The sequence below is a fragment of the Anser cygnoides genome, chromosome 9 (genome assembly GCF_040182565.1).
Source record: "Anser cygnoides isolate HZ-2024a breed goose chromosome 9, Taihu_goose_T2T_genome, whole genome shotgun sequence".
NCBI lineage: Eukaryota > Metazoa > Chordata > Aves > Anseriformes > Anatidae > Anser > Anser cygnoides.
In genome coordinates, this window is record NC_089881.1 from 11,587,764 (window position 1) to 11,615,120 (window position 27,357).

A 27,357-nucleotide genomic window follows, 5' to 3' on the forward strand; every position below is an offset into this window, starting at 1 on the left:
GAGGCTGCTGGAGGACCAGCAAGCCCCGTTTGGGTGACTTGGAGGGATGCTGAGCTGCTGGGAGCACAATGGGTGGAGGAGATGCGCAGAGACCAAGAGGAGGCTTGGCTTAGCCGTACCCTCAAGAGCTCCCTTACCTTTGGAGGATATGGCAGCCAGCCCTACAGAGGGATTTGAAAGGCTCTGACTGCCAGGTGGACTTTTTTGTTTTTAATAGCGTTGCAAACATAATTGTTTTAGTCATTTTCACCCAATTTTTAAAAAGGCTTTGTGAGAAGAATGAAGCTGTTGCCATCTCTGAACCATTCTTGATCTGCCCTTCACAGGCTTTTCTTTATTCCTCTTAGCCTAAACTATTGTTTTTTTTTTTGTTGTTTTGTTTTGTTTTTTTGTCCTTCTGATAAATCCAAGTTTGGATGAAAGCTGTGTGGTTTCTGCGCCCGGCAGTGACGTGATGGGTTTGGAGGGCACACGATGCCTTTGAGGGTGTCCTGGCCCCATGCCGTGGGAGGAGGAGGAGGACGAGGCTGTCTCATCCTTCAGCAATGCAGATTGCTTTTGACCCGGGGGGAACCTGGGGCAGAATTGAAGCCTTCTGCGTTACCTCCAGCCCCAGCACATGGTTGCAAGCCAACTCCCAGGTTTTGCAGAAGCTCAGCCAGCAGTTGATAAGCACGGATATCAACGAGTTGAAAGCCCTGGGAGCCGTAATGAGGGAGAGTGAGCGGAGGAGGGAAGGAAGGGGAATGGTTTTCTCTCTTCTTCCAAGAGGAAGATGAGGAAGATGAGACTGCACCTGTGCATGGCTGTTGCAAAGCCTCTTTGGGCAGGCGAGGAGGAAACAATGGGAAAACAGCATGGATCTGCATTATTTCTGTAGCCTGGAGAGGGTGGGTTGCGTCAGGGGCAAGATCAGATGGACAGGAGGAGGCACTGGCCATGAGGGTGGTGAGATGGGGTGCAGGTGGCCTTGGTGGGAAGGGGAATGGTGCGACTGAATGCCCTTGGAAACGGTCTTGGACAAGAGCTTCTGGGGGAGACGCTGTGCACAGAATACAGTGGAATAAATCCTCATTGACTGCGATGGAGGTTGGTGCCACAGCATTAATCCAGGTGAAGAGCTGAGCCCATTTCGTTAGTACTGTGTGTCATGCAACACCCAAGCTCTTTCTTCCTGTAAAAGCCCATCACCACCAAGTGATCCCCTTGACAGAATTGTGAAGGGCTTGGGGATAATTCAGCTTCCCAAAACTGAGATAGAGAAGTGTACTGAGAAGAGAGGGGCATCAGAATCTGTCACTGCTACCCCTGAGCCCGGTGTCAGGGGGAGGTAAGGGCAGTGCTGTGATACAGCGGAGGAGGGAAGCAATGTACCCAAACGTAGATTCACTGGAAATTGGGCTGCTTAATCCTCCTAATACCAGAATGGCTTCATTTCTCCAGACTAGGCTGACAGCTCCCCAACAGTTTGCTTCTGAGAAATGACCTTCCCTGTAAACTGAGATTATCTGATAAAATTTACTAATTCAGTGAAATGACTCCATCATTGCTTGTTTGTAAGTCTGCATGGTTTAGGAGTGCTTTTTAAACAGAGACTGTATTTTGGGGAATAATTAATTCTTTTTTTTCTTTTTTTAAACAAAAAAAGCTCCCTAAATCCAGCAGCGTTCAGGAAAAAAAAAAAAAAAAAGGCAAGGACAAAACAAGAGCAGGGAAAATGTTGCATTTCCATTTCAGGAATTTTCTTTTATTTGTTTAAAGAGGATTCATCCCCATGGAAGCATTTCCTATCAGGATCTGATAACCTCTCTGGCTTTCCACTTGGCTGCCTGTCCCCCACTGCACACGTGTTGGGAATTGCAGCACTGCCAAAGCCCTGGGCGATGGATGGAGACCACGGATGGAGGCTGCAGCCCTTGCTCTCCAGTTTTCTCAGACATATTTCCAAAACCCATGAAACTGGGGGGGGAAGTTGCTCCCTATTATGGAGGAGAAAAACAAATTCAAGAATGGGATTAGTTAAGCTGACTGTTTGCCAACCTCATCTTTGCTGGAAAAGTCTTGATGAGACACTGTAGCAGTAACCAATGTGAAAACCTGTTTCTGTAAAATGTTCTTTCTTCCTGCCTCGTAATAGCCAACTGCAGGGTGTTCCCTGCGGAGCACAAATATTTTCGTCAGGCTAAATAATTATATTCAATTAGTTTTCATTAAGGTGATGCCAACCTGTCCCTTTATTAGCTGCATGGAAACTCACTTAGCTTCTGAAAAGGCTCGAAAACAATGAAGCAGGGAGAATATCCTACTCGCATCATGCTCATTTCCATCCGCTACGTGAAAGAAAGGGACTACCAGACTGCATGGGCTATGCAATTACTTTCCAGACTTGGCAAGGGAGGCTACAGTGAGTTTAAAGTAATCCATCCCTACGATGTGTTTTCATTTTTCCCTCAAAAAAAAAAAAGCTGGGATTGCTTCCAGATTGCTTCCCAGAGGCAGTGGTGTCACAGCACTTTGGGAGGCAGCAGGGGTGGCTTCCCCTGTGCCAGGGCCAAGCAGTGGCCCGTGGCCAGTGTGGCTACCACTAGTTGCAAAGGCGAGCCCAGATCTCACTGATGGCTCGTGGGCATTTCTTACCGTATTCCTGTGCGTCTCCCCAGCCTGTTCAGTAAACAGAGGGAGGATGGGGAAGTGGTCCACCCGCCCACGGTCTGCAGTGAGTGTCAGCACAGATAACAGCCCACCATTAGTGAGGTTTTCTTCTGAAAAGCTGAAATTCCCCAAAGCTCAAGTCAAGCCATAAATAACATAAGAACTGTGGGGTGTAATCGCTTGGCATGTGAAACAGCCAAAAACGTGTGGTGGTGTCCCTGTCGTTCCATCTCTGCCTCAGGAGTGAAGGTCTTTGTGTGTCCCCTGCGCAGTGTCTGGCCTGCATATTGCTCACGTTGTGCTGGACCAGCTGGGTGGGATACGGCCGGGATCAGGCCGGACAGGGTCCAGGGTCATGTTTCTGGCCAGGGCCACCACTGGGGAGGAGGAGCAGAAAGAGCTGGAGCCCCATGGTGGCAGGTCCTCAGTCCTCACTTGTCCTACTTCTGGGCCGCTGGTTTCCATTTCCTTCCTTCCCCCTTTCAATCCAGGGCACTTGTTTCCAAACTAGTTGGGCTCACCTTGGTTTCCTCAAATTCTGCCTTTTCTATTTCCTTTCTGCAGTTCTCCATCGTGTTGCAGCCCAGCACAATTCCCATTTAACTGGGGGCAGGAGAAGCCTCTCCAGGCCTGCTCTGGCCTGATCATGTGCTTGGTTGGAGCATGGCCTGTTGCAGCTGCTGACTTTCATCCCAAGTGCTGAACCCTTACCCAGGAGCACCCTTCTCACAAACGTTTATTGTGTTTATTGTGGAGAACAAAACACCCAGACGCACGCCTCCAGCTGTGTTAACCACCCTGGCACCTCTTCGCCTGGTCCCACTCCAAGCCCCATCAGTGATGAGGGGAAATCCCCCGCTCAGACAACAGAAGGAAACCTACCGGCATTCCAGTCAGTCTTTCCAAAATATTTATGATGGGGGAGCACACACGCCCTTCTTTTGAGCCTGACAAGTGTCCTGTTTACCTTTCTTCCGGGACTCTACAGGCTGCTGGAGAATGTGGGCAATGTCCCGGCTTCACCTGGCCCAGGGAAAAGGGGAATTACTCAAGGAAGGGTTGAAACGAGGCCTTGTCTTGGCACTTTGCTGGGCCTGGAAGATGCCAGCAGCACAGGTAAGGCTTCCTGGGACAGGGGTTGCAAAAGATGGTCAGAAACATCTGAGTTTTCGCAGTGAGTACCCGGCAGTGCTGCTCGGGGATGAGATGATTGGCCTGGCACTGGGGGGGAAGCACTGGGGCACATGGCTCTGATGATTTTTGTGGGGCTGATCAACGAAATCCTGCTGGCTATATCAATAGCTCTTGTGTGGGTGACCTGTGAGGAAGATGCCCAGTTTCTTGTATCAGGGATGTAGTACTTATTTTTCCAAACAACCTTCGCTCTGGACCATTACGTGGCAGAGCGGGGTGCACCACTGCCTTGGAACAGCAGGAAAGCTCACCGGCTGTCCCCAGCTGCTTCGGCCATCCCGGTGGCACCACCTCCAGTGTCGGGGACCTGCTGCCTCTACCCGTCGCAGAGGCTTATGCAATGGGTTGTGTTCATGCCAGGCTATAACCTTCTTCCTCTTTCTCACAGATGTAATGGAAAAGAGTTTTTTTTAAAACCTCTATAATTTCTGTTTATCCCCGGTTTTTGATTGTGCCCTTTGTTTCTTCTCTGAGAGCTTTCCTAGCTAGCAAGGTGAGTCCCATGGGTGACTTTGGTCTCCTCTCACCTCTTAGAGGGGCAGCTGCAATGCCAAACCTGACCAAAGATGACCTCCCAGCACCGCTCAGGCTTTGGACAACTGTCCCTTCACATCCCGCAGCTCTTGGCAGCCTGGTCCTTGTTTTGGGTCCCCACCAGCCCTGCATGGTAGGAGCAGGGGTTGGTGCTGGTGCTTGGCCATGTGTGCAGAGCAGGGCAGGCGCGTGTTTGCGTGAAAGGCGTGGGGCTTGCAGCAGGCCAGGAGTGAGTCAGGGTCAGTGCTGACTGCTTGGCTCCATCGCTGCTCTGAAAAGGCACAGAGATTGTTTGACAGGCGGTGGAAATAACAAAAGCAGGAGAGGAGCTGCTGTTTTTATGGCATTGTGTGTTCTGCCCCTTGGCTCACCTGCACAGCCCTCCCTTGCGGGCAGGACTAGAGAAGCAGGTGCCTGAGACCCAGCCAGAGCTCAGACCATGCGTGTGCGAGGGTCAGCTGCCGCTCCAGGGGCCTGGAGGAGCGGACACCTTCCCCTCTCTTTCAGCACAAACACTGATCTGAGCTTGCTTCTCCCCACCAGCAGCCCATTTCAGCAACCTCTGCAGGAATTAATTTTTTCTGTAATTATTCTCTGAGTGAGTTAGGAACCCGCTCCCCACCACCTGGATGGACCAAATGAGGTGTCTGCTGCCGTTTGTGGAAGCAGATGGGGACTGGCTCAGTCTTAATTTATCTTCTTCTCCTGCCACTGCTGCTTCTTTCGTCTCCAGACTCGGTCTGAGCCCTCTGAGAACAGATCTCCTGGTGGGTTTGGGAAAGGAGAGGGGTCTCCTCATGCCTTTGGCCTTCTGTTGGCAGCTGGAGACATCACAGAGGGCTGCTTGGGTCCCTGGAAGACCCCAAATGCAAGACCTCTGGGGATGGGAGGAGATAAGTCTTGCAGTCTGAGTCATGAGAGAGAGGAATTGTTGCTGGACTCCGCCTATTGCAGCTATGTTACAACTGCCTGGGCTAGCATCGAGACTGCTGAAGCCCAGAGATACTGCCTGTAAGCTATGAGTCAGTCATTGTCCAGAGAGTCTCCAAGGAACAGACATCATCATATCTTCTTTCCTTGGCCGCCATCTCAGCGACTGCATCCCACAGCTGGCCTGGCTGCTGCCTCTCCTGTTTTGTTTGCTTCCTCCTGGCTCCGCGCGGTGTGCTGTCGCCCAAAGGCGAAGTGCCGATGGTGCCTTTCAGTCTATCCCACCTAAATTTAAACTGCTATTTTTGTCTCATTGTGTCCTATTTTAAAGCAGGAGCCAGTAGCCAAGAAGCTACTTGAGGAAAGGTGTTGTCCGATGTTTGGTGCCACGGCGAGATGCGCCGCTGCGTGATGGAGACCTCGTGCCAGAAAGGCCCCATCCCCCTGTAGGCATCCTTTCTGCGAGGGACACGCTTTTGTTTCTTACCATGGTTTCCCAAAGGAGTGGGAAGGCACAGGAGCGGGATGACCTGTTTCTCTTCCCATTTAGCTGTGGTGAGTGTTTCCAGTCAAGACACCCTTTCAAAAGAGTGTCGACACACAGATAACACAGGCAGACGCGTTTCAGGAAGCGGTTCCCAGAACTGGCTTAACATTTCTTATTGGTGTGACCTGAACGAAAACTGTTCTCCCTAAAGAAAGAAAAGTGAAGCCAGGGGTCAAACAACAGGAACAGGCATTGAGGAAATGATCCCTAGCTGAAATTAATGCCCTTGCAAGAGTAACATGCCGTTCGGCATGAGTCAGAGCTTTTCCTTTCATGGTTCTTAGGGCAGTGTGGGCACGGGGGTGTGGGTTTTCTGCTCGTCCCTCGGGTGTCCCAGAAGAGGGGGTCTGTGCCGAATCAGGGGAGGACTTTGGTGGTTCCTTGCTGAAAGGAGGACAGCTCTCAGAAAGGGATGGCTTTGACATCCCTCGCTGATTTAATACCAAAGGCAGTTTGCGGAGAGCTTCGCAGCTGATCCCAAAAAGTACATTGGTGGCCGTGCAGGTTTTCATCATTCTTACCGGAGATTTCCTTGGCATTGACCAACCCTGCTAGATGAGGCTACTCTTCCTTAAATGAGGTCTTCAAGGAGACCTGAGGAAAGAAAGGAACTGCAGGACCCTGCCTTCCAAATTGCCAAGCAACACCCCCTTGTGCAGGCCTTGGCCTCTGCCATCCCACCCACATGGTAGGCTGCTCCAACTTCCAGCAGGGAGTTTTGGGGATTTTCTTCTTTAGAGACCAGCAGCATCTCCTGAAGCTTTCCTTTTGGTCAGAGGGACAACAGGTAGCTTGCTCCCTGAGCTGTCAGCCACTCCTGAAATGATTGCTCTTGGGTGAGCTTCAGTGGACCGCTGTTGTCCTGTCCATCACGCCCTTTGCATGTTTCAGCATACCTCCCCCTTATGCTTCCTCGTGCCCTTGGCTTGGTTTTGGGATGCCAGAGGTGAAGTGGGGCCTCTGTGCAGCCAGCCAGCGTGGCTCCTGCTGGTGGAGCTCAGCCATGCCTTTTGCTCTGGGGTTGAAACTTAACATCAGGTCCTTTAGCTAACGTAAAATATAGTTGTCAGATGCAGACTAGGTAAACAACATTTCTGATTCAAAACAGTGAATTTTTAAGGTAAGAAATTCCAGCCTCGTCAAGAACACAGTGTTTGTCTTGGGCAAAGGGTTTCTTTTTCGTCGGAGTGGTCCGTCGTGGCTGTCACAACTGCTTTCCTTGTTAATGTCTCATTTTTTGGGTGCAGTTAATCAGCCGAGGGGCAGAGGCATACTTAGCTGAGAAGTCTGTCTGTTGTCTGATGGGATGGCTCTGAAGCATGCACCCATGAAGTGTAAAGGCATGCTGTGAACATCATCGGAGCTGACAGCTCTTCACAGGATGTATTTATTTCTTGATGCTCTGCTTCCTTGTTTGTGTGTCAATCGATCACTGCTCTTCTTGGGGGAGCTATAAATAATCAAGTTCCTTGATCTGAGTTAAACCTAGGCTTGCCTGGTAGTGCTGAAACCCAGGAGGCAGAGAAGTGTGTTTGGGCTTGGTCCAAATGCTCGCTCTGGCAGTCGATGCCTCCAGCAGTGGTGAGGACAGTTGTCCACAAGGCGTGGGATGGTCTGAGAGCAAAAGCGTGTTCTCCAACAGACTTCTTGGAGCAATTTAAGAGTGTGGTAGCATTCATGGCCTTCGGGAAAGACTCAGAGTAGCTGCTTCTCGGGAGTACCGAGAACTTTAAATGCTGGCCAAAATCTCAGTTTTGCGGTTAGAAAGGGAAAACCAAAGCCGGAAAAGAAACCCAGCTGTGTCATGGATCTTTGGTGCTGTGCCGAGGATGGCAGCACACCAAGGCTCACACCCCCAGCCCTGATCCTCTCTGCACAGTGTCACGCCATGCTCAGAGGACCATGGTCTGCCTCTGATGCTCACCTGCAGCAAAGTCACGTCTAATTCCAGTGAAGTGGTCCCTAAAGGGAGGAAAGTGCTGGCTGTGTGAACAGGCTGGCTTTGGGCCCTTTAGCAGATAGACACCCAAGTATCTAGAGGCATGTCTGGGGACCCTTTAGTTTGTCCCCATAAAATGAAGGAGAACAGGAAGTAAAGGATCCTGTTTGCAAAAGGTTATTTTTAATTATTAACAGTGGCAGCTAACTTTTCGCTGAAATGATTGTTTAGGAACGTGAGCTAATCCCATAGCACTAAAAAGCCATGATCTAAAGGAAATGTTTTGAAATTGGGAAAGGGAAATGTTTTGGTCAACCTCAACTTTTTTTCTTCAAATGAAACTTTCCAAGAACAGAGCTTTTTATCTGAATTTGGTATGGGAGTGGTTTGAAGTTTCTCAGGCTCTGCAGGTATGAGAAATCTGAGCACAGCAGGGCTGGGATTTCCAAATTATTATCTTTTACTGCTTTTTTTTGTTTGCTTGTTTGTTTTGTTTTTGTTTTTCCCTCCCCAGTTCTTTGTGAAAAAACTGATAGGAAAGTATTTCTCTCTTCTGGTACCTTTGTTTGTTCTCCTTCCCTTGAGGTCTCCTGGCTCCTTTCACAATTTGCTTGTACAGAATGAAATGGATCCTGCTGGAATGCCCTGCACACCTCTGTTTTACCCGTTAAAAACGGTGCTTTTGTGAGCTGTGCCTGTGGTGCCAGCTTGGATTGCTCCTTGTCACCCCAGACGTGGCAGCTGGACACGTCCCTCCTGCTCCACACCGTGCCGGTGTTTGGTGGCTCTTTGGGTCCCTGCTGCCCAAGTGGGAGCAGCCAGGGGAGGATGGAAATTGTGATGGGGTGATTCCGATGTGCATCAGCAGAAACAAAATGTCATTTCCATCGGAAAGTATTTCAAGGTGTTTCAGACTTTCAAGATGAAACAAAATCTTTCCTTGCAAAATGTCAGTTCCAGCCATTGTTCCAGTTTGACTTGCACGTTCCAAGGAAAACAAATAGATTTTGAGTTGAAATGGCTGATGCTGAAATGGCCAACCCAAACCAAGCCTTGTCTACTGCACATTCAGAGTTAGGAGAGGATCTTGTAATGAAAAGCGTGAAAGTATTGTGAAATACAAATGTCTAAGCCCCATGGGAAGAACCACCCCACCAAGGTGCTTCATGTGGGGACGTGAGGTGCATGTGGCCATTGTCTGTCCTGGGAAAGCTGCTTTGGTGTGTGGATGCAGTGACCTTATTTTAGGCAGGAGCAGGAGGAATCCAAAAAGCCTCTGCAATGGGGAATGGGACTGCAGGTCAATGGCAAAGCCCTGTGAGAAGGATCCTGGCTCCTTTCGGGACAAGGGAGAAGGAGGAAAGGATGTCTCCAGAGGAGGAGGGGAGTGAAAAGATCTGAACCGATTTGGACATGCACAAGTGGGTTTGTCAAAACCAATTTCTAGCAGAGCTCTGCAAAACACGTCAGCAGGGCTGGTGACTGCCAAATCCCAGCCTTACTCACGACTGCTATGGCACTGCCTTTGCTTACATCCAGCGCGAGGAGAACAGGTTTTATTAGTTTGTTTTGGTTTGCCTCTTATTGAAATTCAAGCTGTTTTATTTAGTGAATCGATCCTAACACCGTAATGGCCAAACCACATGCACACACGCACACACACACACTACCTCTCTCTGGCAGAGGAAAATTTGTAAGGTTTTGAACCAAACAAGGAGATTTTATGAAACTTCCAAGCAGCTGAAAGTGCAAGTTAGATGATTATGCAACTTGTTTGGCACTTTTATTGCCATCATTGTTAAATAACTTGGTATATAGTATAATAAAAATATTTAATGGAGACTGAACCATTTTCAACTTCTCTGATGCGTGACTGTCACTCCGTGTTTAACAGTGCCCAGGGCTTCAGGACGTGCAGTGGTATGAGGACAGTCTTGTGGCCATATATTAGGAAAAATGTGTTGAATTCACCCTCTTTTATCCTCTTTTTATTGAATGTGACGTTCTCCAGAGGGAAGCGGGCAAGCATCCCAATGCTCTGGTTTAACTGTCCTTACCATGACTTCAGGAGGGATCTAATCAGAGCTATGATCATCACACAGCATTGGACTATCTCCTTTCAGGTAATGCGATAATGATCTTACAGCTTTTGTGTACTTAATTAACTTATTTATTTTTAAATTTTCATTCAAATGGCTACATGAGCACTCTGAGGTCTTTTATAAGGGGCAGAGCAGCTAAAAAATAAATTTCCAAGGTAAAATGTCAACATATCCGACAACCATCAGCCCTTCAAGAAGGTGAAGACTTCTAGTGGGACATGACAGGTATGGGCACATGGATCTCACTGAGACCAAGGGAAAATTCCTTCTCCGAGTGTTTTTGGATGTTGTTTTTCAGTAGGGAGGTGGTGCTGCTTTTTCTCTACAAACTCAAATTTTCACAGGACACAGCTGAGGGCTCCCAGGTTCATTCCTGAGCCAGGAGTCTTGTTGCCACACTCAGTCTGCATCTCTCCTGCAGAAAAGGCAAAGAAAAGGGAAAAAGGGGGAAGAAAGATAGGGCAAAAGGTTTTTCTCTGTTTTAGGAGGAAAACCATGATGATGGCAATGGCAGCCCTAGCAGCAGGTCTTCTTTTCCCTGGTGGCTTGACTGGAAATAGCGGTACTGATGCCCCAGCTCAGGAGCAAGGGGAAGATGAATTTCTTGCTCCTTTGAGACAATATTTTTAGCGAGCTTTGCATCTCAGCATTGAATAGAGCAGGAGGGCTGCCCTGCGGGCAGTGCACAGTTGCAAAATCACTGCCGCGTCCATCCCGCAGCAGCATGTCCAGGCAGCAGCCTGATGTGCTGGGATGAGCACCAGGCATTTTTATGTGATGGCCAGGGGTATCTTCACAACAGGAGGAGAAGGCTGAAGCTTAACCCTCCATCAGCTTCCTTAGCCCTTCTGCTGGAGGGACTGCTGCTTCTGGACTGCACCTGAGAGCCCTTGTTGAGATGGATGATGCTGGGATGAAGCAAGGAGAGGCAGAGAGGCAAGCTATTCTCAGGGTCAGACAGAGCGTGTGGCTGTGTCCCAGAGGCCCTGCAGAAACCCGTGTGTCACCTGCCCCCTCCCCGTGCTGGGCTGTGCAGCTGCATGTGGGATGTTGTTCTGGATGGGGGCTCCTCCAGGTCTGGCTCAGTCACGCTGCTTCCCCCTGCGCCTCAGGATGGCATCCCTGTAGACCTGCTCCCAGGGGTTTAACCACATCCCTGCGAGCACCAGCGGGTGTTAGCTGGCATTTTTGCTGCTGAACAGTGTCTTTTCAGTGTGAAATAGCAGGATTGCCCTGCCCAACCAACTTCAAGGCCCAGGAGAGTCTCCAAAGCTAACCTGCATCTGTCTGCCTCTCCTGGGTCTGTGAGTCCATGGAAGAAGCAGGGTTTAGGATTTTTACAAAAATATTGGGCTCTACCTTTCTCAGCTGCAGAAGCCTGGATTAGGGGCACAGTTCCTGAAATTTTTAGTGACTGTGAAGTTTATTGGCAGCAGGCAGAGCTAAATCAGACTGTCTCATCGTGCTCACTTGAAGCAATTTCAAGGAAATGCAATCCTGCTTTGAATGGCACAGATTCTTGTCTGCCTCGTTTAATTGCTTTTACTACAGGATACTGATGCTTTAGATTGTATATCCTTTGAGGCAGGGACTGTCTCTTTGTTCTGGGCTTGCTGAACGCATCCTGCAGCGAAGGCCAGGGCCCTGGCCCGACTACAAACACCTGGTTATTTTGAGAACTGTACTTGGAGAGTGCCAGGAGGGCTTTGCAGTGGTGCCCAGAGGGTGCGAAGGACGTGGGGACCTCCATGGCACATCCCTGCTGGGTGCTGGCCCCTGCTATTCGCAGCACCCACATTGCTCTGAGTGATGCACAGCAGCTTCCATCCTTGCTTTTACTCTTGTATATGGCGAGGCATCATCCATCGTGAGTTTGTTCGGCCGTGGCCATGCAAATGACAGAAGCTGGAGGGTGAAATATCTTAACTCCCGTCTCTCACCTCCTTTTGCCAACCATCAGCACTGCTTCTCTGGAAAATGCTGAGCAAAAAGCCCTGAAGCCTGCAGAATGGCACCCCGAAAAGCTGCTACAGGGAAAGAAGAGGTGAAAGAGGTTGCTGGCCCAGCTGGACCCACCAAAACAATCCATGCAGTGGGTCTTCTCCAGTCTGACCAAAGAGCCTTTGGTATATTCCAGCAGGGACTCAGCTGGTGGGGAAACCCAAGGGGCCCAATTGTAAACCAGGCTCCTCGAAACAGAGGAGGCAGAGGAAAAAAAAGGGGCTGCTGAAGACCTGCAGCATAACGCATCTGCCACTGCCCTGCAGGTGTTCTGCCCAACTGACCGGGTTTGCGTAGGGGATGGAGAGCAGAGCGGAGCTGCTTCATGCACATCAGCCAGTCACCAGCACGGATGAATGTCCTCTGATTCGGGGCAGCAGACTGAGGCAGCCAGCCCTGGGAGGGATGCCTTGGTGCTGGCACCTCAGCTCCTGCCACCTTCTCCTTCATCCAGCCTTGGCCTCACTCCCAGTCCCCGGGCGGTGTCCGCAGGGTGGGCGCCGTCGGGGTGCTCACGTCAGCCAAGCCTGTTCTTCAGGTATGGCCATCCACCTCCCTCCGACCAGTATTTCTGCTCCAGATCAAGCATAAATTGCTGGTAAATTAAACCCAGCCTGTCACAGTCTGTAATTTCCAGTGAAACCACTGCTGTGCACTGGCTGCAGGGCGGGGGGGGATTTCTGCTCTCCCACCCATCCTCATCGGAGGAGGACTGTCCTCCCCACCCCATACCATCAGCCCCAGGTCTCCAGGGGCTGTACGGGGCACGCTGGCCTGCAGCCCCGGGCACTGGGTCTGGGAGCAGTGGTTCTTAATCCGCGTTCCTAGAACAATGCTTGTACTTGCAAGTCTGAAACCTTCTGGGAGCCTGGGGGCTTTACGTTTGCTTTTGCAGCGGCTTGCACTGCCCTGGTACTCAGGTGTAGCAAGAAAACTGGGGGTCATGCAGCTCCAGGAAGTTTGAGCTGTGCAAGGTTCCTGAGTAAATACAGGGACTGCCTTTTGCTCCGTTCCTAAGCCTGCTTTTGCAACAGCACCACCCACAAAGCAGGAGACCCAGCACGTCTTGGGTGATAACCTCGAGGACTGCTTGTTTTGTGAGCCTTAAGCAGGGCCCTAATCCTGCTTTTGTTCCTTCCTCTCTCTCACAGAGCCTCCCGAGGACTTCCCAACTTCTCCCACAGCGCCTGTCCATCTCTGCATCTCCTCCCGCTGCTGAGGTCTGCAGCAAGATGCTGTCACTGCGACGAGCCAGAGCGTGGGCTGTAGCTTCAGGTGAGGAGCAAGGAGGGTTTTGTGGCCACATCTTGTCTGCTGGGAGAGTGCGGGGCTCAGACGGTGGCTGGGACATGCCCCCCAGCCAGGTGCTGATGTCCGGCCCCTTCTCCAACTTGTGGTTTTATGCAGCAATGGAGGGTGTCCCAGGCTGGGGGCTGCATAGAGGCGTGCCTACAGGCTTTGCTCTTGTTGTTGGATCACATGAAGTCCACCAAGGGGTTTGGGAAGCTGCTTGAGTCTTCTGGATCCACATCTTCGGATCTGGGGGAACAACTTCTGAGTCACTGAGTCCTCGTAGGGGAGGTTGCTGGGAATGAAATGCCCGCCTTTAAGAAAGATCTGCTGGTCGAGCTTCCTCTGGCAGGGACCATCCCACTGCACCTGCAAGAGACCATCTTCCAAGCTGGGATGGAGACTGCTCCCTCACAGAGAATAAAGTGCAGAATCTCCTCTTTTAGCAAAAGGTTTTTCTAGAGATCAGGGCAATCTTTCCTGCTGAGTTGTGTACATTCCTGTGTGTGAAGGCACTGCTGCCTTTTAAAGCCCAGTGGGCAAAGGATCATTGAGAAGAACACATTGGGGATACCATGGAGGAACACTGAGATGTGAACTTCAGATTTTGGTTCCTGCTGGATAGAAAAGCAGAAAGACAGAAAGGCAGTGTGGGCCTCACCCCATGAAAGCAACAGCCCAGGCCTGGTGGAAAGAAATAAGGTGTTTGATGCAGGGAAAGAGAAAAGCTGTGGTCATGTTGAAAGAGTTTGACCAAGTCTCCTTTCCAGCAGAAGTAACATAGCTTGAGGACTCCGATGTTCTGCAAGCAAGGTGAGCATTCTTCGGTAGTGAAGAGGGACCTGCCTTAGCTCCTAAGACACAGTAAATTTGGCCTGCCCATGAGAAATGTGCTTGAGGGGTGTGCTTCAGTCGGCAGCTTATGGATGAGGGAGAGGATGTAGAGCTGTAGAGCTGCCGGGCCCTGCGGGTCGGGGACGTCCTGCAGAGAGAGGTATGAAGAGCCATGTGGCTGCTGAACGAGAAGACCTCACACCGCCAAGTGGACCCAAGTCCTCTGAGTTGGGGTTATCATTAACACCCTCCTGCTGCTGTCTCCCCAGATCTGTGATGGCCTTCCCAGCTGGGCAATGGACCTACCTCGCAGTTTGCTGCTGCCATCCATCACTGCGGCGATGAAAAGCAGCCCCGCGCCGGCCGGCGGCAGCCGATGTCTTGGCTGGGCCCATGTGCTCCTCTGGCACTGGGAACTCGTTTCAAAGGCCAAGGAGGAAAGGCAGCCCCAGGAGCCGTGTAAAACGAACCAAACCCCATCAATGTGCGATTTCTCCTGCCAGGCACTGAGCGTTGGCGGTAACGCCTAACAAAGCACCACGAATTTGAAACCAAGCTCCCCTCCCCTTCTCAGTGCCATAAATCACTTTCCTTCTGTGCATTCATCTGCAGGCCATACCACTTCTTGCCAAGGCTTTTGCACTGGAAGAACTAAAATGCAGTGGAGAAGCCTCAAAAAGAGGCAAGAGCCTTATTTTCTTGTGTCCGTCTCATTTTCTCACCTCTGTGGCACCATCTGTTGTCAGAGGTCCGTCATTTAAAAGCCGTGTTGAAGTAAAAGAGCTGTGCCTACAGGAGCTAACTTAGTGTCCGAGGGCTGGGATTTCTCTTCCAGCAGGATGAAGTCTGGAGATGTGATGATGCTCTGTGATGGTCCCATGCAGTTTTGGGGACACTGGGGAAGATGCTGCATGCTTCCATGTAAGCTATAAATATATGTTTAAATGGGTAAACACCTCGTGTAAATGAAGCGCAAAAGTCAGTCATGTGAATTCACACTTAAGCTGTGTTTTTAAGCACAGAAATAATCCCTTTGGACTTGGAACCCCATTCCAGCACCTTGTTAGAGCAGAGCTAGCTCGGGGCTTTCGCTGCAAGACGAAGTCCTTAAGCCGTGCATGCCACTAATAGCTGAAACCCCCAAACTGGCCTTTTCAATTTAGATTTGCCAGCTTTGCTTGTCTTATACCCTATATCTAGATAAGCTGCCAAGTATTGGGCAATGCTCATTGCTTGGGAAAAACCTCACTGGAAGCTTAATTCTGTGGGAATGGACCAAGGCAGTGTGTGGAGTGGGCGTTTTTCTGCCTCTGGTGGGGGTCTTGGCATGGGGACGCCAGCCCCACGCACCACTTCGCTGCGCAGAGGAGATTTTGCAGGGAAAGGCGACAGCAGCTGCTGCTGGAGCTGGTTGTTATAACAAAGTGAGCGTCATGGTTCTGCAGAATAAACGGAAATGACGGAGCTGCTCGCCAGCAGGCTAGGAATTCCCTGAAAAATGGGATCAGCAGCACATGGGGCTCAAGGGGGGTGAGCAGAGGAGCTGTCTGCATTCTTGAGCTGAGCTTTCCTATCAGCGATGTCGACATTTCGGTGCCATCACATCTCTTAGAGCTGAGAGATGGGTAGCAGGGCTTGGCATTGCATCCTGACCCCAAACCCAGCAAATCTGGGGATGGGAATAGCAAAAGCGGGGAAAAAAGATTGGAAAAAAGGATGCTTGCTTCGCCAGCTGCAGGCAGGGACTGTCCGCCTGTCCCTGTACCTGGTGCTCTCCGGCCATCAGGAAGCAGACACCGAAAAGTAGCTCATTTTCCCTTGGCCATGTGGGTTTTTGCACCGCTCTCAAGCCCCATGGCTGGTGGGACTGGTGCTGCGCCCCAACAGCAGAGGGGAGCATGTGGGTCCCTCTCCCACGGGCGCAAGGCACCCTCTCGTGGTGAGCAGCCACCCGTTGGTGGCGCCCGGTGACAGCAGGGCCCCTTCACCCAGCTCCTCGGCATCTCTGCCCTCCTTTGCCAAGGATCCCATGGGTTTGGGGGAATCCACATCCTGTAGGGAGTGCTGCCCCCCACCCTGGCACTGCTCTGCTCTAGCCACCCACCCGAGCAGGACCTTGGGGTGCCAGTGGGACCCTGTGCTCGGTGGGGACCCCCTCCCCGGGACCCACCAGTACTCCCGCAGCAGAGAAACCATTCAGGGAGGTGAGATTTGGGTTCTCCGGGCTCAGGCCACCCCATTTCCCAGGGGGTCCTCCACACCTATCCGTCTCTCTCTCCCACTTCCCCACTTCATATGGGGAAAGAAGATAATTTTGACAGAGTGCTTGAAGCTGGCTTCCCCCCGCCCTTCTCCCTCTGACACTTTTTCTCTCTCATGATAATAAATCAGTGCTTTGCATAAACAAAGCCCCAGAGAGGTATTACTTAAAACAGCGCCCAGGAACCACACAAATGCAGTTTTTTCCATGAGAGAGAAGCAGGAGGAGTTTTGGGGCTTTTTTTTGGTGGTGTTTGTTTTTTCCTCTGTGACTCCTTGCCAGAGGGAGGGATTTCTCACCACAGTCCTCATCCCCAAAAAGCCCAGATCCGGTGGGCGCCCAGCGGCTTGCCGCGCGCTCGTGTTGGCTTCCTGCAGCTTTAAAGTTCCCTCTACACCCAAAGGAAAAGAGGGAGGAGAAAGGGTTTCATCATCACTCCCGAGAGCAGACTTATAAAAACTTTGCGCTCACGCTGCCTGGCTCACTCACGGGCTCGCTGGGTTTTCGGAGCGGGACGGGACAGAGCGGGACGGCGCTGGCGAGCGCTCACCGTCTCGGGAGCCTGCACACAGAGCCCAGCTCCTCGGGGAGCCCAGGGAGGCCAGCACACCATGGGAGTCCACCCCGAAGCCAGCAAGTCCCCAGCTGACGTCCCCAAAAGCTCCAGCACCTGCTCCCGCGGTATCTTCTGCAACATCAAGGTAAGGAGCGGTGCTCCAGCGGCGATGCGGGAGGAGGAGGCTGGCCCCGAGAGCAGCCCTGGTGCAAGCTGCTGGTAAAGCGAAGGCTGCTTGCAAAGGTGCAGATAACGAATCTCACGTCTTTGGTCCCGAATAACGCCGTGGAGGACCAGGGGCTCAGTGTGCCGTGGGCTGCGGGGCTTGCCTGTCGCATCCAGGACACGGTGTGCCGCCGCTTAGGGAATGATTAACCACATCCTGGTGCTAAAGGAAAACACTGCCCTATAATAACGTCGATTCGCTTGAAAAGCCTTGGTGGGGAGAAGGGTGGTTTGTGAACGGCAGGGCCGGCTGGCACATCCCCAGCAGGGAGGGGGACTTTCCTGCTTTGCCTTGCAGTGTTTGAGACAGCCAGGCGCAATTTTGGGGCTCACAGCAGGAGAAAGCTGTGGCAGAGGGGGACCCCTTGCCTGGGTGTGCTTCCCACTGGCGTTATCGAACACGGGTGTAGGTTTGCAGCGTGCCAGCAGTGCTGTGAGGACGGCTTTGTCTGCGCTTCTCAGCTAAGCACAGCTTTGGGAAGCCGGGGTGCAAGCGTCACGGCCCGGGATGGGTTTGGTTTTTATTTGTTGCCAAGTGACAATGCTTTGGGTTCGCGGGCGATCGCCCCAGGAGTGCGTTGGCAGCCAGTCCATCCAGTCCCACATCCCCGAAGGTCCCTGCTGCTGTCTCAGCGGGTGGCTTGATGGCCCTTTCTGGCTGTGAGCTGCAGGAGGAAGAGCTCGAGATCACCCCAGGTTATAAATAGGATAATGGAGAGCTGCATGTATGGGGGGGGCAGAGGGGACTGGTGAAAAAGGTGGCCCCAGCCTCCTTCAGGCTGTGCTGGTAGTGACCATGGCTCAGGTGGGTGAAGCTGTAAAAGCATTGCTAATCAGTGCTTTTTCTGAGGCCATAAAACTACAGGGATTAAAAAAACAAAAAAACAAAACAAAAAAAAAAACAACCCACCGCCACCAAATGTAAATTCATTTCTCCAAGGATGCTTGGTCAGGGGCTGCATTCAGGACCCCTCAGTGGCAGGTGGCACTGGGATGTCACAGGCAGGGTGACCCCACAAGCAGGAGGTGCCATCCGAGCCTCCCCCAGTCCAAACACAGCTGCACCACGGGCAGGCTGGAGAGTGAAAGAAGCTCTTTGAAGAAAAATATATATATATTTTTTTTTCTAAATGGAGAGGAATAAACCTCATTTTAATGCAGCCCCACGCCAGCACCATGCAGGATATTAAGGAATAGTTTGGGCTCTATCAAAGTACCCTTGCTGACATCGGATGGGTGATGTGTACTGTCTGGGATGGAGCTGGGACAGCCACCCATGTGACTGGTTCTTGCTTTTAGGAGCAAATGTATATAAAGGGACAGGCATTGCCACCTCCCACCCTTTTCTGACCTGTTCACTCTTCCCATGTTGCGCGGTTTGCTTTAAAATATATATATACACATTAAAAAAACAAACTCTGCTTCGAGGTAGCAAGGCAGGCAGCAGCCTGACTGCAGCTGTCAGCACTCTCAGCCCTCCGAAAAGTGGCAGAAAATAAAAGTGTCGTGAATGAATTTCTAGGTTTGGGAAGCTGTTTTGCTATGGGTGGGTCCTCAGAGGGCAAGGCGTACAGCAAAGGGCTCGTTTGCATGAGAAGCCCTTGGTGCCGCGGATAACACGTCGTAAAAGTTGGCGTCCTGGCTGCGCGTGAGCTGCTGGCACCCTCCCATCAGAGCCAGCCACTGGATGGCATCAACCAGCCCCGGCACCCTCCTGTAGGTGAGGGCAGCTTCTGGCCAGGGTGGTGTTTCCAACACACCCCAAGCCTCCGGTCGTAGTGGGCTCCGAGTCCTAGTCCTGCAGCTCGCGCTTGTTCTAGGGGCTTACGTGCCCACATTGTTTTCAAAGTGCCTTCTGCGGGGCTGAGGCTGGAAATAAAAAAATGATTTTTTATGTACTTACTTATTTTCTGCAAAACATCTTGCTGTTCCATGTTCCCATTGCTCTGGGCTCTTTGTCATTGCTGGCCCGGTTACTGCAGGCTTTTGGAGGTCAGGAGCAGGATGGTCCCAGGGCCAGGGTTCCATCTGCTCCATATCCCCTGGCTGGATTAATGCTGCTCAGCTCCTCATTGCTTTGAGCACCCAGTGGGGGGGCTTGAAGCCCTCCAGAGGCTGCCCACTTGTCACCTTGAGGAGAGTAAGCAAAAGTCCCAAAGAGGGGCTTGGAGGCTGCTGCTGAGCCCCTGTCCCCCCAGGATGCCCGGACATCTCAGTGACCCCCCGGTGGTGGCAGAGGGGGGTGATGAGCAAGGGCAGCCGCTTACTTTGAAGCCCCACAGAGCTTCCAGGGTCATGCTGAAGGTGCTGGGGCCTGAGGGGTTGCAGTGGCAAATACAGGATGAGGCCAAACCTTTGGTGGCAGCTAGTGGCAATGTAACACCCTGGGGCTCATGGCCTAGAGGACCGAAACAGGCTGGAAAGGTGGAGGAGACATGGGCAGTTAGTCCTTCTGGTACCCGAGCATGGCCATGGATGACCCCAGGTCAGAGTCCCAGCTGCTGTCCCATTGTCACATCCATGCCCACCTTGCCCTTCTGGACAGCCACTGGCAGGTTTTTTGCTGAGGATTTCCCTATTTGCAGCGCCTCGTTCCCCTGTCAAACATTCTGGCTTCTTTCCCCTTATTGTCTCTTTCGTGGTTTTGCACTATTTTAATTGACAGCTAATTGCTTGTCCTGATCCCCAGGGATGTGACAAGGAGAGCTTTATAAACGCCTTGTCACTTAGCTGGGCTGCAGTGGTTTCGGTAGGAGAGTGCAGGCAGGAGGTATCGACCCCACGGACTGCCCGATGTGGGAAGGGAGCCAGGAAGATAACAGGGGGTTATTGCCCCTCGTGTCAGCTGGAAGAAGTCTGCGAGGGGGATTTAAAAGCCCTGGGGGCCCATAAAGGAGCCCAAGACAGGGCTGCCTCAACAGCGTGTGCACCGAGGGGCTGGGTGCACATGGCGATGAAGAAGGAGCAGCAGGGTCAGAGGGGCAGGTTGTTTGGGAAAAAGGCTGTGGGACTTTGCTTTAAGGCACTCCACAAAAACACAGCTCATTGAACATGCCTCTGGTCGAGCAGTCTCAGCATCAACATGATGGATAAGGGGAGGGAGGTGGGCAGTGTCGGAGGCTGGAGGAGAGGGGATGGCAAGACCAAGAGGAGACTGTGGAGTCCCAGAGGTGCTGAGGTTTCCAAGGAGCCCAGGGTGAAGGTGATGTGGCCAGATGGGTGCAATGGCCCGCAGTGAGGTGCTCTGCCCTCTCTGGAGAGGCAGGGTGTCTTCTGCAGAACTGGAAGCCTTGCCCTGGAGCCCGAGGTCCCAGCAGCTCAGGGCAAGTTTTGCCCTTTTCTTTAAAGGAACTGAAGGAATTTGCTGAGAGGATTGTATTTCAGAAGCCCGCAGAAATAATGGTCATGCTCTCATCCTGTTGGAAGAGATTAGGAATTGCTGCATGTAGCTGTTGAAACGTGAGGAAGAATAGAAGATGCACCAAGCCATTGGCATTTGGCCCACAGTATGGCTTTAGGTTCGGAGAGGGAAGTATTGAGAGGAGATGGCCATTGTGGGTTTGGGCCATCAGATGAGCCAGGAAGATCAGAGGGTATTTCAGTACTGGGTTCTTACTGTGCAAGGAGGGACTTGGACAAACCTTTGTGGCAAAGAAACAAGCAGAACGAAGGACAAGTGTGGTGGCACAGGGAGAAGTACCTGGTGTGACTGGGGTCTTCAACATTTGTGGTTGATGGTGCTGGCGTCAGAAAGAAAAGGCTGGGCTTTGATGGATCCAAGACTATATTTATATCTGTTTTTGTTGGGATCAGATTGTAAAACGGAAGGACTGCCTGGAAGAACATCAGCAGCAGGATGAGGAAAAAGATGAGGAAGAGCCAGAGGGTAAATCAGGTTGGAAAGGTTAATGGGATCAAGGTCTAGGGACATGAAACAAGTTAATTTTATGAGGGGCGAGGTGGTTCTGTGCCCAAACACAATCAAGGAGTGGTCAGCAAAGATAAGATTATCACAAGCAAAATAGGAGAGGAGTGTCGCTGATAGGGAGCCCGAGGCATGGCCAGGGCTGAGGGTGTGTGAGAGGAGTGTTTGCATACGTTTGTGGGCCAGGGAAGACGGAGCGAATCTGAAGCTATCTTCAGGGAGATCACGATCGGACTTGACGCAGCACAAAGAGAAGAAGTGAAAGCAAAGACCCAACCACACGGCCGACCTGCTACCGTGGCGTGGCTGCGGGAAGAGAGAGCTGCTTACAGACCTGCCCCGTGTTGTGCAAGCAGAAGGGTTTTCTCAGCGGGAGCTCGGGAAGGAGCAGAGACAGCTCGCACACCTCACATCTGAAGGTCTGCTCTCAGCAACACCCCTGGCCAAAAAGCCCCTTCCTTTCTGCAGCGGACACTTGCGCCGGGAGGCAGGGCTGTGCTCCTCGCCTGCAGCGTTCCCCATACAGCAGCAGAGCAAAGCCGGGCTTGTGGGGACCCTGCAAGGGCATCGGGACCTGCAGATCCCACGCGTGTGTTTGCTGAAACGAGAGCAAACATTGGCTTTGCACTTGACAGTTTGTGGTTGTAAAGCTCGAGTTACTTGGCAGTAGGCAGTCATTATTGCAACTAATAAAGTGGGCAGCAGCCTGCTTTAGACAATCCCAGTTTTATTTGTTTATTTTTTGCAAGAGAAATAAAATTTTAGGAGCCAGCTTCTGCCATTGGACCATGCTCCTGGCTGTGGGGTGTTGTGCTAAGATGTGTTCTGCGGCAGGGTAGTTGTTTCCCTTGGTAGAAATGTTGCTTTTGTAATTTATTTGTTTCTTTATTTATTATTTTTCCATCTGTCATTGGTGCTTTCTGATAGAGATGTAGGCAGCTGCATATAGGAAAGAGACGTCGAGGAGGGATGTATTTCCCCACGCGTGTCCATGTGTTTTCATTTCCAGCTGATGTGTTTCTTTCTGAATGTCTGATTGCAGCCACACGGCTGCAGGAGAACCATTTAGTGCTGTGAGTGTTGATCATAGACAAGCTCTAAAGGAAACAGCTGAGTATTGATCATTTTGGGGATGTTCTTATTACTTCCTAAAGCCTCACATGCATGCACACACCCCTCCCTTATTTTTTTCCTCCTGTAAGTTCGGGAGAGTAAAGTGGAGGAAGCCTGAAGGCACTTCCCAAGAGGTGGGCAGGTTGGGTTCTCCTGCTTTGGGTCATGACTTCTGGAGCTCCTCCAACACTTCAGCTGGGAGAAGGGGTTGAGTTTCAATACAATGAGGGCAAATTCATGGCCCAATATTCCCCAAAGTCAGCCTGTTGGTCTTCAGTAGTGTAGGACGCTTTCCAATGAAGTCAAAAGGTTTTGGTTTGGCCCTCAGGAGCCCCAAATACAAGCCCAATAGTACTGTGTGGGCAGAAAGAGCTAACAGAGTGTCCTTACTCCTTGTCCTTTCTAAATATTTACTCTAGCCAGATTCATTGTGCATCTCCCTGCAACAACTGCTCTTGGCCACGTCATACCTCGGTGTCATCAATCAGCTGAGAGCAGTTTGATGGCCTCTGTGAGGATCTCCGCTGCTTTTTACAGCTCCCCAGGCAGCTGTTGTGGCTGTCTAATAAATTAAGTTCTGGCTCTTTCTATCTATGTCGTTAGTGGCTGTTCTGTACTTACATTAGCAATGGTGTGAGTGCATGAGAGCAGAGTCAGGAAGAGGAGGTGGCACAGGCTGGAACCCCTGGGGCTGCTTCTGGGGGCCCCAGGGCTCTGTGAGGAGGGCATGAGTGTGGGTCTTCAGTCGTAGGTATTTTAAAAGCAGTAAAAAGCAGCTCAGTTGGCTTTGTTTTGAAATTCATTGCTCCCACTATGGTCTTGTTTCTCCCCAAATTATTCCATCTTCTGGGAGGAAAAGCTCTTCCTTTCACTCCCACTTTACCCTTTGCTTCTCCAGCATTTTCCAGCTCCATGCTTGCTTGTCCTGCTCCTCTCTGGGTTGTTGTTATGTCCCTGTCTTGTAGACATGGGCATGGCTGAAGAGGAGAGCGTGGGACCCATTCGTGGGTCCCATTGGACGTGGCCGGCTCTTTTTCCTCCCCCCAGCCGGGTTTTCCCCAAGCATTTTGTGGGTGCAGACTCCACCAGGGCATGTGTTCCCAATGCTCATTGCAGGGTGACCTGTGCCATAGGACTTCCACCTTCCCTATCTCCAGGCAGGTGAAGACACTGAAGAACGAGATGAGGGATGACTTTGGGCATGGGTGCCACTACTGAAGCATGAAGCTGTGGAAGCAGAGCTAGGAATTAACCCCTGAATCAATCCTCCAGGCAGTGGAGAGGAAGGGGCAATGCCCGTGCCGCATGTAGCAGCATCTTAGAGTCACGGAATCATTTAGGTTGGAAAAGACCCTCAAGGTTATGGAGTCCAACTATAAAGTCAAAAGACCTTTAAGTTCATCAAGTCCACTGTCTTCCTGAACCCTGGTCCCTGCAGAGCAGTGCTGGGCTCCCTCCTGGAGGTGCTGTAGAAGCACTTCACTCCTCTGAAATATCCAGAGGCCAGAATTTCCTTACCTTGCCGTTACTCTGACCTGCATCCAGCACATGCATGCTGGGCTTACCAAGCACATTATGTTCTCTCTCTCGCTTAGCCTCTTGCCAAGCATTTTACTGGCTGCCTTGGTGATGTTCCCCCAAAAAACTCTTGCAAAACAGCCATCTTTCATAACAGGCTTTTTTAAAGTCCAGTCTCAACGTACCTAAGTTAGCTGTTCATTAGGGCCAGTGACAGTGTTGACAGTGCGTTATCTTACATAAACAATAATGGAAAGAGAGTGCCACGAGATAAGAGAACATGGCTTAGCAGACCCAGTACATGGTGCAGGGCAGTGCAAGTGCAGGCTGCCTACCAGCAGTGCCCCAAAACTGGCTGCTCCTGGGGCACACATCCAGCCCCAGCAGCCCCAACCTCTTGCTGTCCCCAGAAGCTCACCTGAAGGACAGGCTCACCTCACCCCCTGTCCCTGACCAACTCATTCTTGTCTGCTTTTTGGATATCGGAGCGGGTTCAGCATGAGACTGATCGAGCCTGTCTCTCCTCTCAGAGCCCTGATTTGGGATCGACCACAGAGCTGGCACGTCCCTGTTTTGAACCATGGTCCAGACTGTGGTGGGATCATCCCCTCTGCTCCTTGTGATGGCGTAGGTTTGTCTGCCTTATGGAAAAGCCTTGCCCTGGGTGGTGCTGGTCCCGGTGCAGGGAGCAGGGTGTCCGCAAGGCAGACCTCCACCCTGAGGCATTTTCTTCCCTTTTAAATAAAGTGTGTCTTGGAAAGGAGTCAAGTGCCTTGTATAAACAGCCTGGAGTCAGGACCGCTCGGCGCTCTGAAGGAAACGTCAGGATGATGAAGAGGGGGCTCTGTGCACGTGTCCTGGTGTGGGTGGATGCACGCCGCACGCCCTGACTGCCTGCAACGGGACCTGCCCACGGCTCCAGAGCCCCACCAGGCTCTGATGGGAGCATCTGCTCCGGGGTCACTGCTTTCTTCATAGGAGTGTCCCCAGCTCCTTCACCTCCCACCACGCCTTCACCTCCCTTCAAAGGACTTTGCTTGGCTCTTCTTTAAACATCCTTCCCCGTGAAGTGTTATGAAAGACAGATGACAGCGGCTCCCTCCCCTGCTGGGGTGCTCGGTGGACGCATGGGGCCGGGGTGGCAAGTCTCAGTGCGCTCAGCAGCTGGCAGGGACCAGGTTGCTGCTGGGGGAAGCAGCTGTGACCATGCTGCTTTCCACGGATGGCTGTGGGTGGTTACGGTGAGCAGCAACGTGTGGGGAGATAGATGGGGATGGACACAGAGCAGTTCTCCACACCTCCACCAGCACCAGAGGTTTGCTGTTCCCTGCCAGAGCATCTTGGCTAGTACCAAGGCCAGGAGGTGCATGGGCTCCTTTTGGAGAGCACTGCCCCCAGCCGAGAAAGCTCCCCTATCACAGCTATTTGTGCTCAGAGTCCTCAAGGTTTGGGCAGTCTACATTTTGGTTGGCGCTGAGCCTGGTGAGTGCAGGCAAGGTCTCAGTCTCTCACCACCGGACAGCCAAAGTGCCTCTGGAAGAGGCGAGCTACAGCTGCATGAGTCCTGGAGCTACGGCTGTTTTCCTTTGCTCTGGCTGTTTTGGGTGGCAGTCCAACCCCAGCTTCTTCCCAAACAACGACAAAAAATCTCATCTGCCCTTCCCTTCCTGTCCTCTTGGCTCTCCCCATCCCTCTGCCTCTTCCTGCCTGCCCTCTCTGACTGCAGCCTGCCCCATCTCCTGCCCCGCATCCCCTCATGAAGCTCCGTCAGCGTGGCTTCCCCGTGGTCCTCCACCTTTGTCTTCTCTCCATCTCCTGCCAAACCCAGCAGTTCTTGGAGTCCATCTGCCAGCCCTAGCGCATCTCTCTCCCCGACACTTCTCATCCTCCTATCTGCCCTGGGATCAGGCTGACATTTGCTGCGCTAAATTCAGCCGTGGCGATCCACCCTCTTCCCGCCCCGCCGGTAAACAGCTCTGCTTCTGCAGCTAACGCCTTGCGCTGGGAGAGCGCTCCCTCCAGCTGCTCTGCGTCTTAGGCGGTCCCGGTCCTCCTCTGTTTCCCTAATGCTTCCTTATCCGAATGACTTCAGTAAGGTCTGGCCAGAGCTGCAGGAACAAAAATTAATGTTCTCTGGCAACACGATCCCCTCTCGGCTTCTCTTCCTTGGAGGAGTCACCTCTCTGCTCCAGGCCAGCCTAGCTGTGTTCATCAACTATGCGTGAGCCCAGGATTTGGGAAAGGGAAGGTGACAGATTCAGCTGTCACCGGCAGGACCATGTGCTCAGAGGTGTTTTTGGGTGCAGGGTTGTATAGCTGGCGGGTTTAGTGTTTGCTTAGATTCAAGAGCTTGCTTGCTCTCAGCTGTTTCACTTTTTCACTGTTTCACTTCCATTTTGTCACCTGCCTGGCAGCGTTTCCCACGTCGTGCCCCACGTTGTCACTCTGCGACTTTTTGTCATGGCAGAGTCCCAGACGTTGTCCAGACCTTGTCCTCCCCTGCTCAGCTGCCGCAGTGCCAGCCGTGCATGTGGTGCATCTTTGTGTCTACTGACACCACGCTAAGATGTGGATGGAGAGCTTGGCCTCATTCCTATGACCCCTCGTCCTTCTTTTTGCGTTCATCATATCTACTTCTGTGTGGTCTCCAGGTTATTTACAATGTTTTCTCCTTCCCCTTCATCTCTGCCCTCAGGTTCTCTCCTGATTCTTATGCTTTTGGATGCCCACCTCTGTATTCTGCCTGGTGCTATCCCACCTTGCAGGAGAAGCTTCCCAAGAAGCCACATCCTTGCCGTAAGGACAAGGAAAAGTGGACGATTTCATTTTTTATTTTTTTTTCTGCGCTGGACTTCATGCGATGAGTCCGGGCTCCTGGCTGCTACCGCCATTTCAAATAAATAGTAATAAGGAGTAATGCTGTTCCCCTAGCCAAGGACATAAGGAATTTGTCAGCACTGTAGTACCTTTGATCCCCCCATCCATCATCTTGGGCTTCCCGACATTATCTTTGTGGGACACACTTCCGGTGTTCAGCAAATATTTGATTTCCTGTGAATTTAACTAAAAAGAACTTTTTCCTTTTTTAAAAAAATGATTTTAAAATACTTTTGGCACCATGCAGACACATTCCATTCCAAGAAAAATAAAGGAAAACTGTTCCAACTAAATATAGATCAAAAGACACTTGTGAGCTGCCTCTTGCATCCCCGGCTGAGAACGCTTTCCTCTCTGCGGCCACCCTGGCTCATTGCACCATGCTCCTGCCCCATAAACCCATGTATTTCCTCTTCTGCTCTTGGGATGCTCCGTGTCCATCTGGTTTAGTTTCTGGCCTGACTGAGAGACCACCTCGAGGGAAAGGTGCTGTTTTTAGAACACTGCCGAGGGCTTCCAGCAGTGAGAAGACGTGGTGCATATTTCACCTTCTCCCTGGGGGGTTTTCAAAGTCTTTCACCAACATTCTCCTGCCAACACCCTTGGAGCAGGCTCTGCCGATTTGCTCTGCAGCTGAGTGGATCCAGGGGCGGATGGGAGAGGCTGGGGCTCAGGTAGGTGAAAGCAGCGCGGCTCCATTTCGGCTGCGGTGCGGCAGCTGTGGGGCCGGCTCCACCAGGGGCACCCAGCAGCCCTACGCAGGCAGGTCTTCCTCCTGGGCTCACCGTCACACAGCTCAAGCATCACGTCCTTCCTCTGCCAAGGGCTGCTGTGGTGCCAGTAATCATGAATATTGGCAG

At 51.8% G+C, this 27,357-nt stretch overlaps 1 protein-coding gene and 1 long non-coding RNA gene across 3 annotated transcripts in view; both read left to right on the top strand.

Annotated features, from left to right (window-relative positions):
• The first annotated feature begins 472 nt into the window (after positions 1-472).
• Positions 473-14,487, top strand: LOC136791427 (uncharacterized). Of its 2 annotated transcripts, XR_010833451.1 has the most exons (4): positions 473-5,865; positions 9,808-9,919; positions 13,051-13,174; positions 14,293-14,487. It is a non-coding gene; the product is annotated as an uncharacterized lncRNA (long non-coding RNA). The 2 variants fall into 2 exon arrangements; XR_010833452.1 differs by lacking the exons at positions 473-5,865; positions 9,808-9,919 and adding an exon at positions 11,592-12,437.
• A 2,198-nt stretch (positions 14,488-16,685) lies between these two features.
• The window catches only part of SLCO2A1 (solute carrier organic anion transporter family member 2A1), a 29,518-nt gene continuing 18,846 nt past the window's right edge, over positions 16,686-27,357 (top strand). The window contains exon 1 of the mRNA XM_013186315.3: positions 16,686-16,984. Within this exon, the coding sequence (XP_013041769.1) occupies positions 16,895-16,984 (90 nt within the window). The 5' untranslated portion in view covers positions 16,686-16,894. The remainder of the gene's footprint in view (positions 16,985-27,357) is intronic.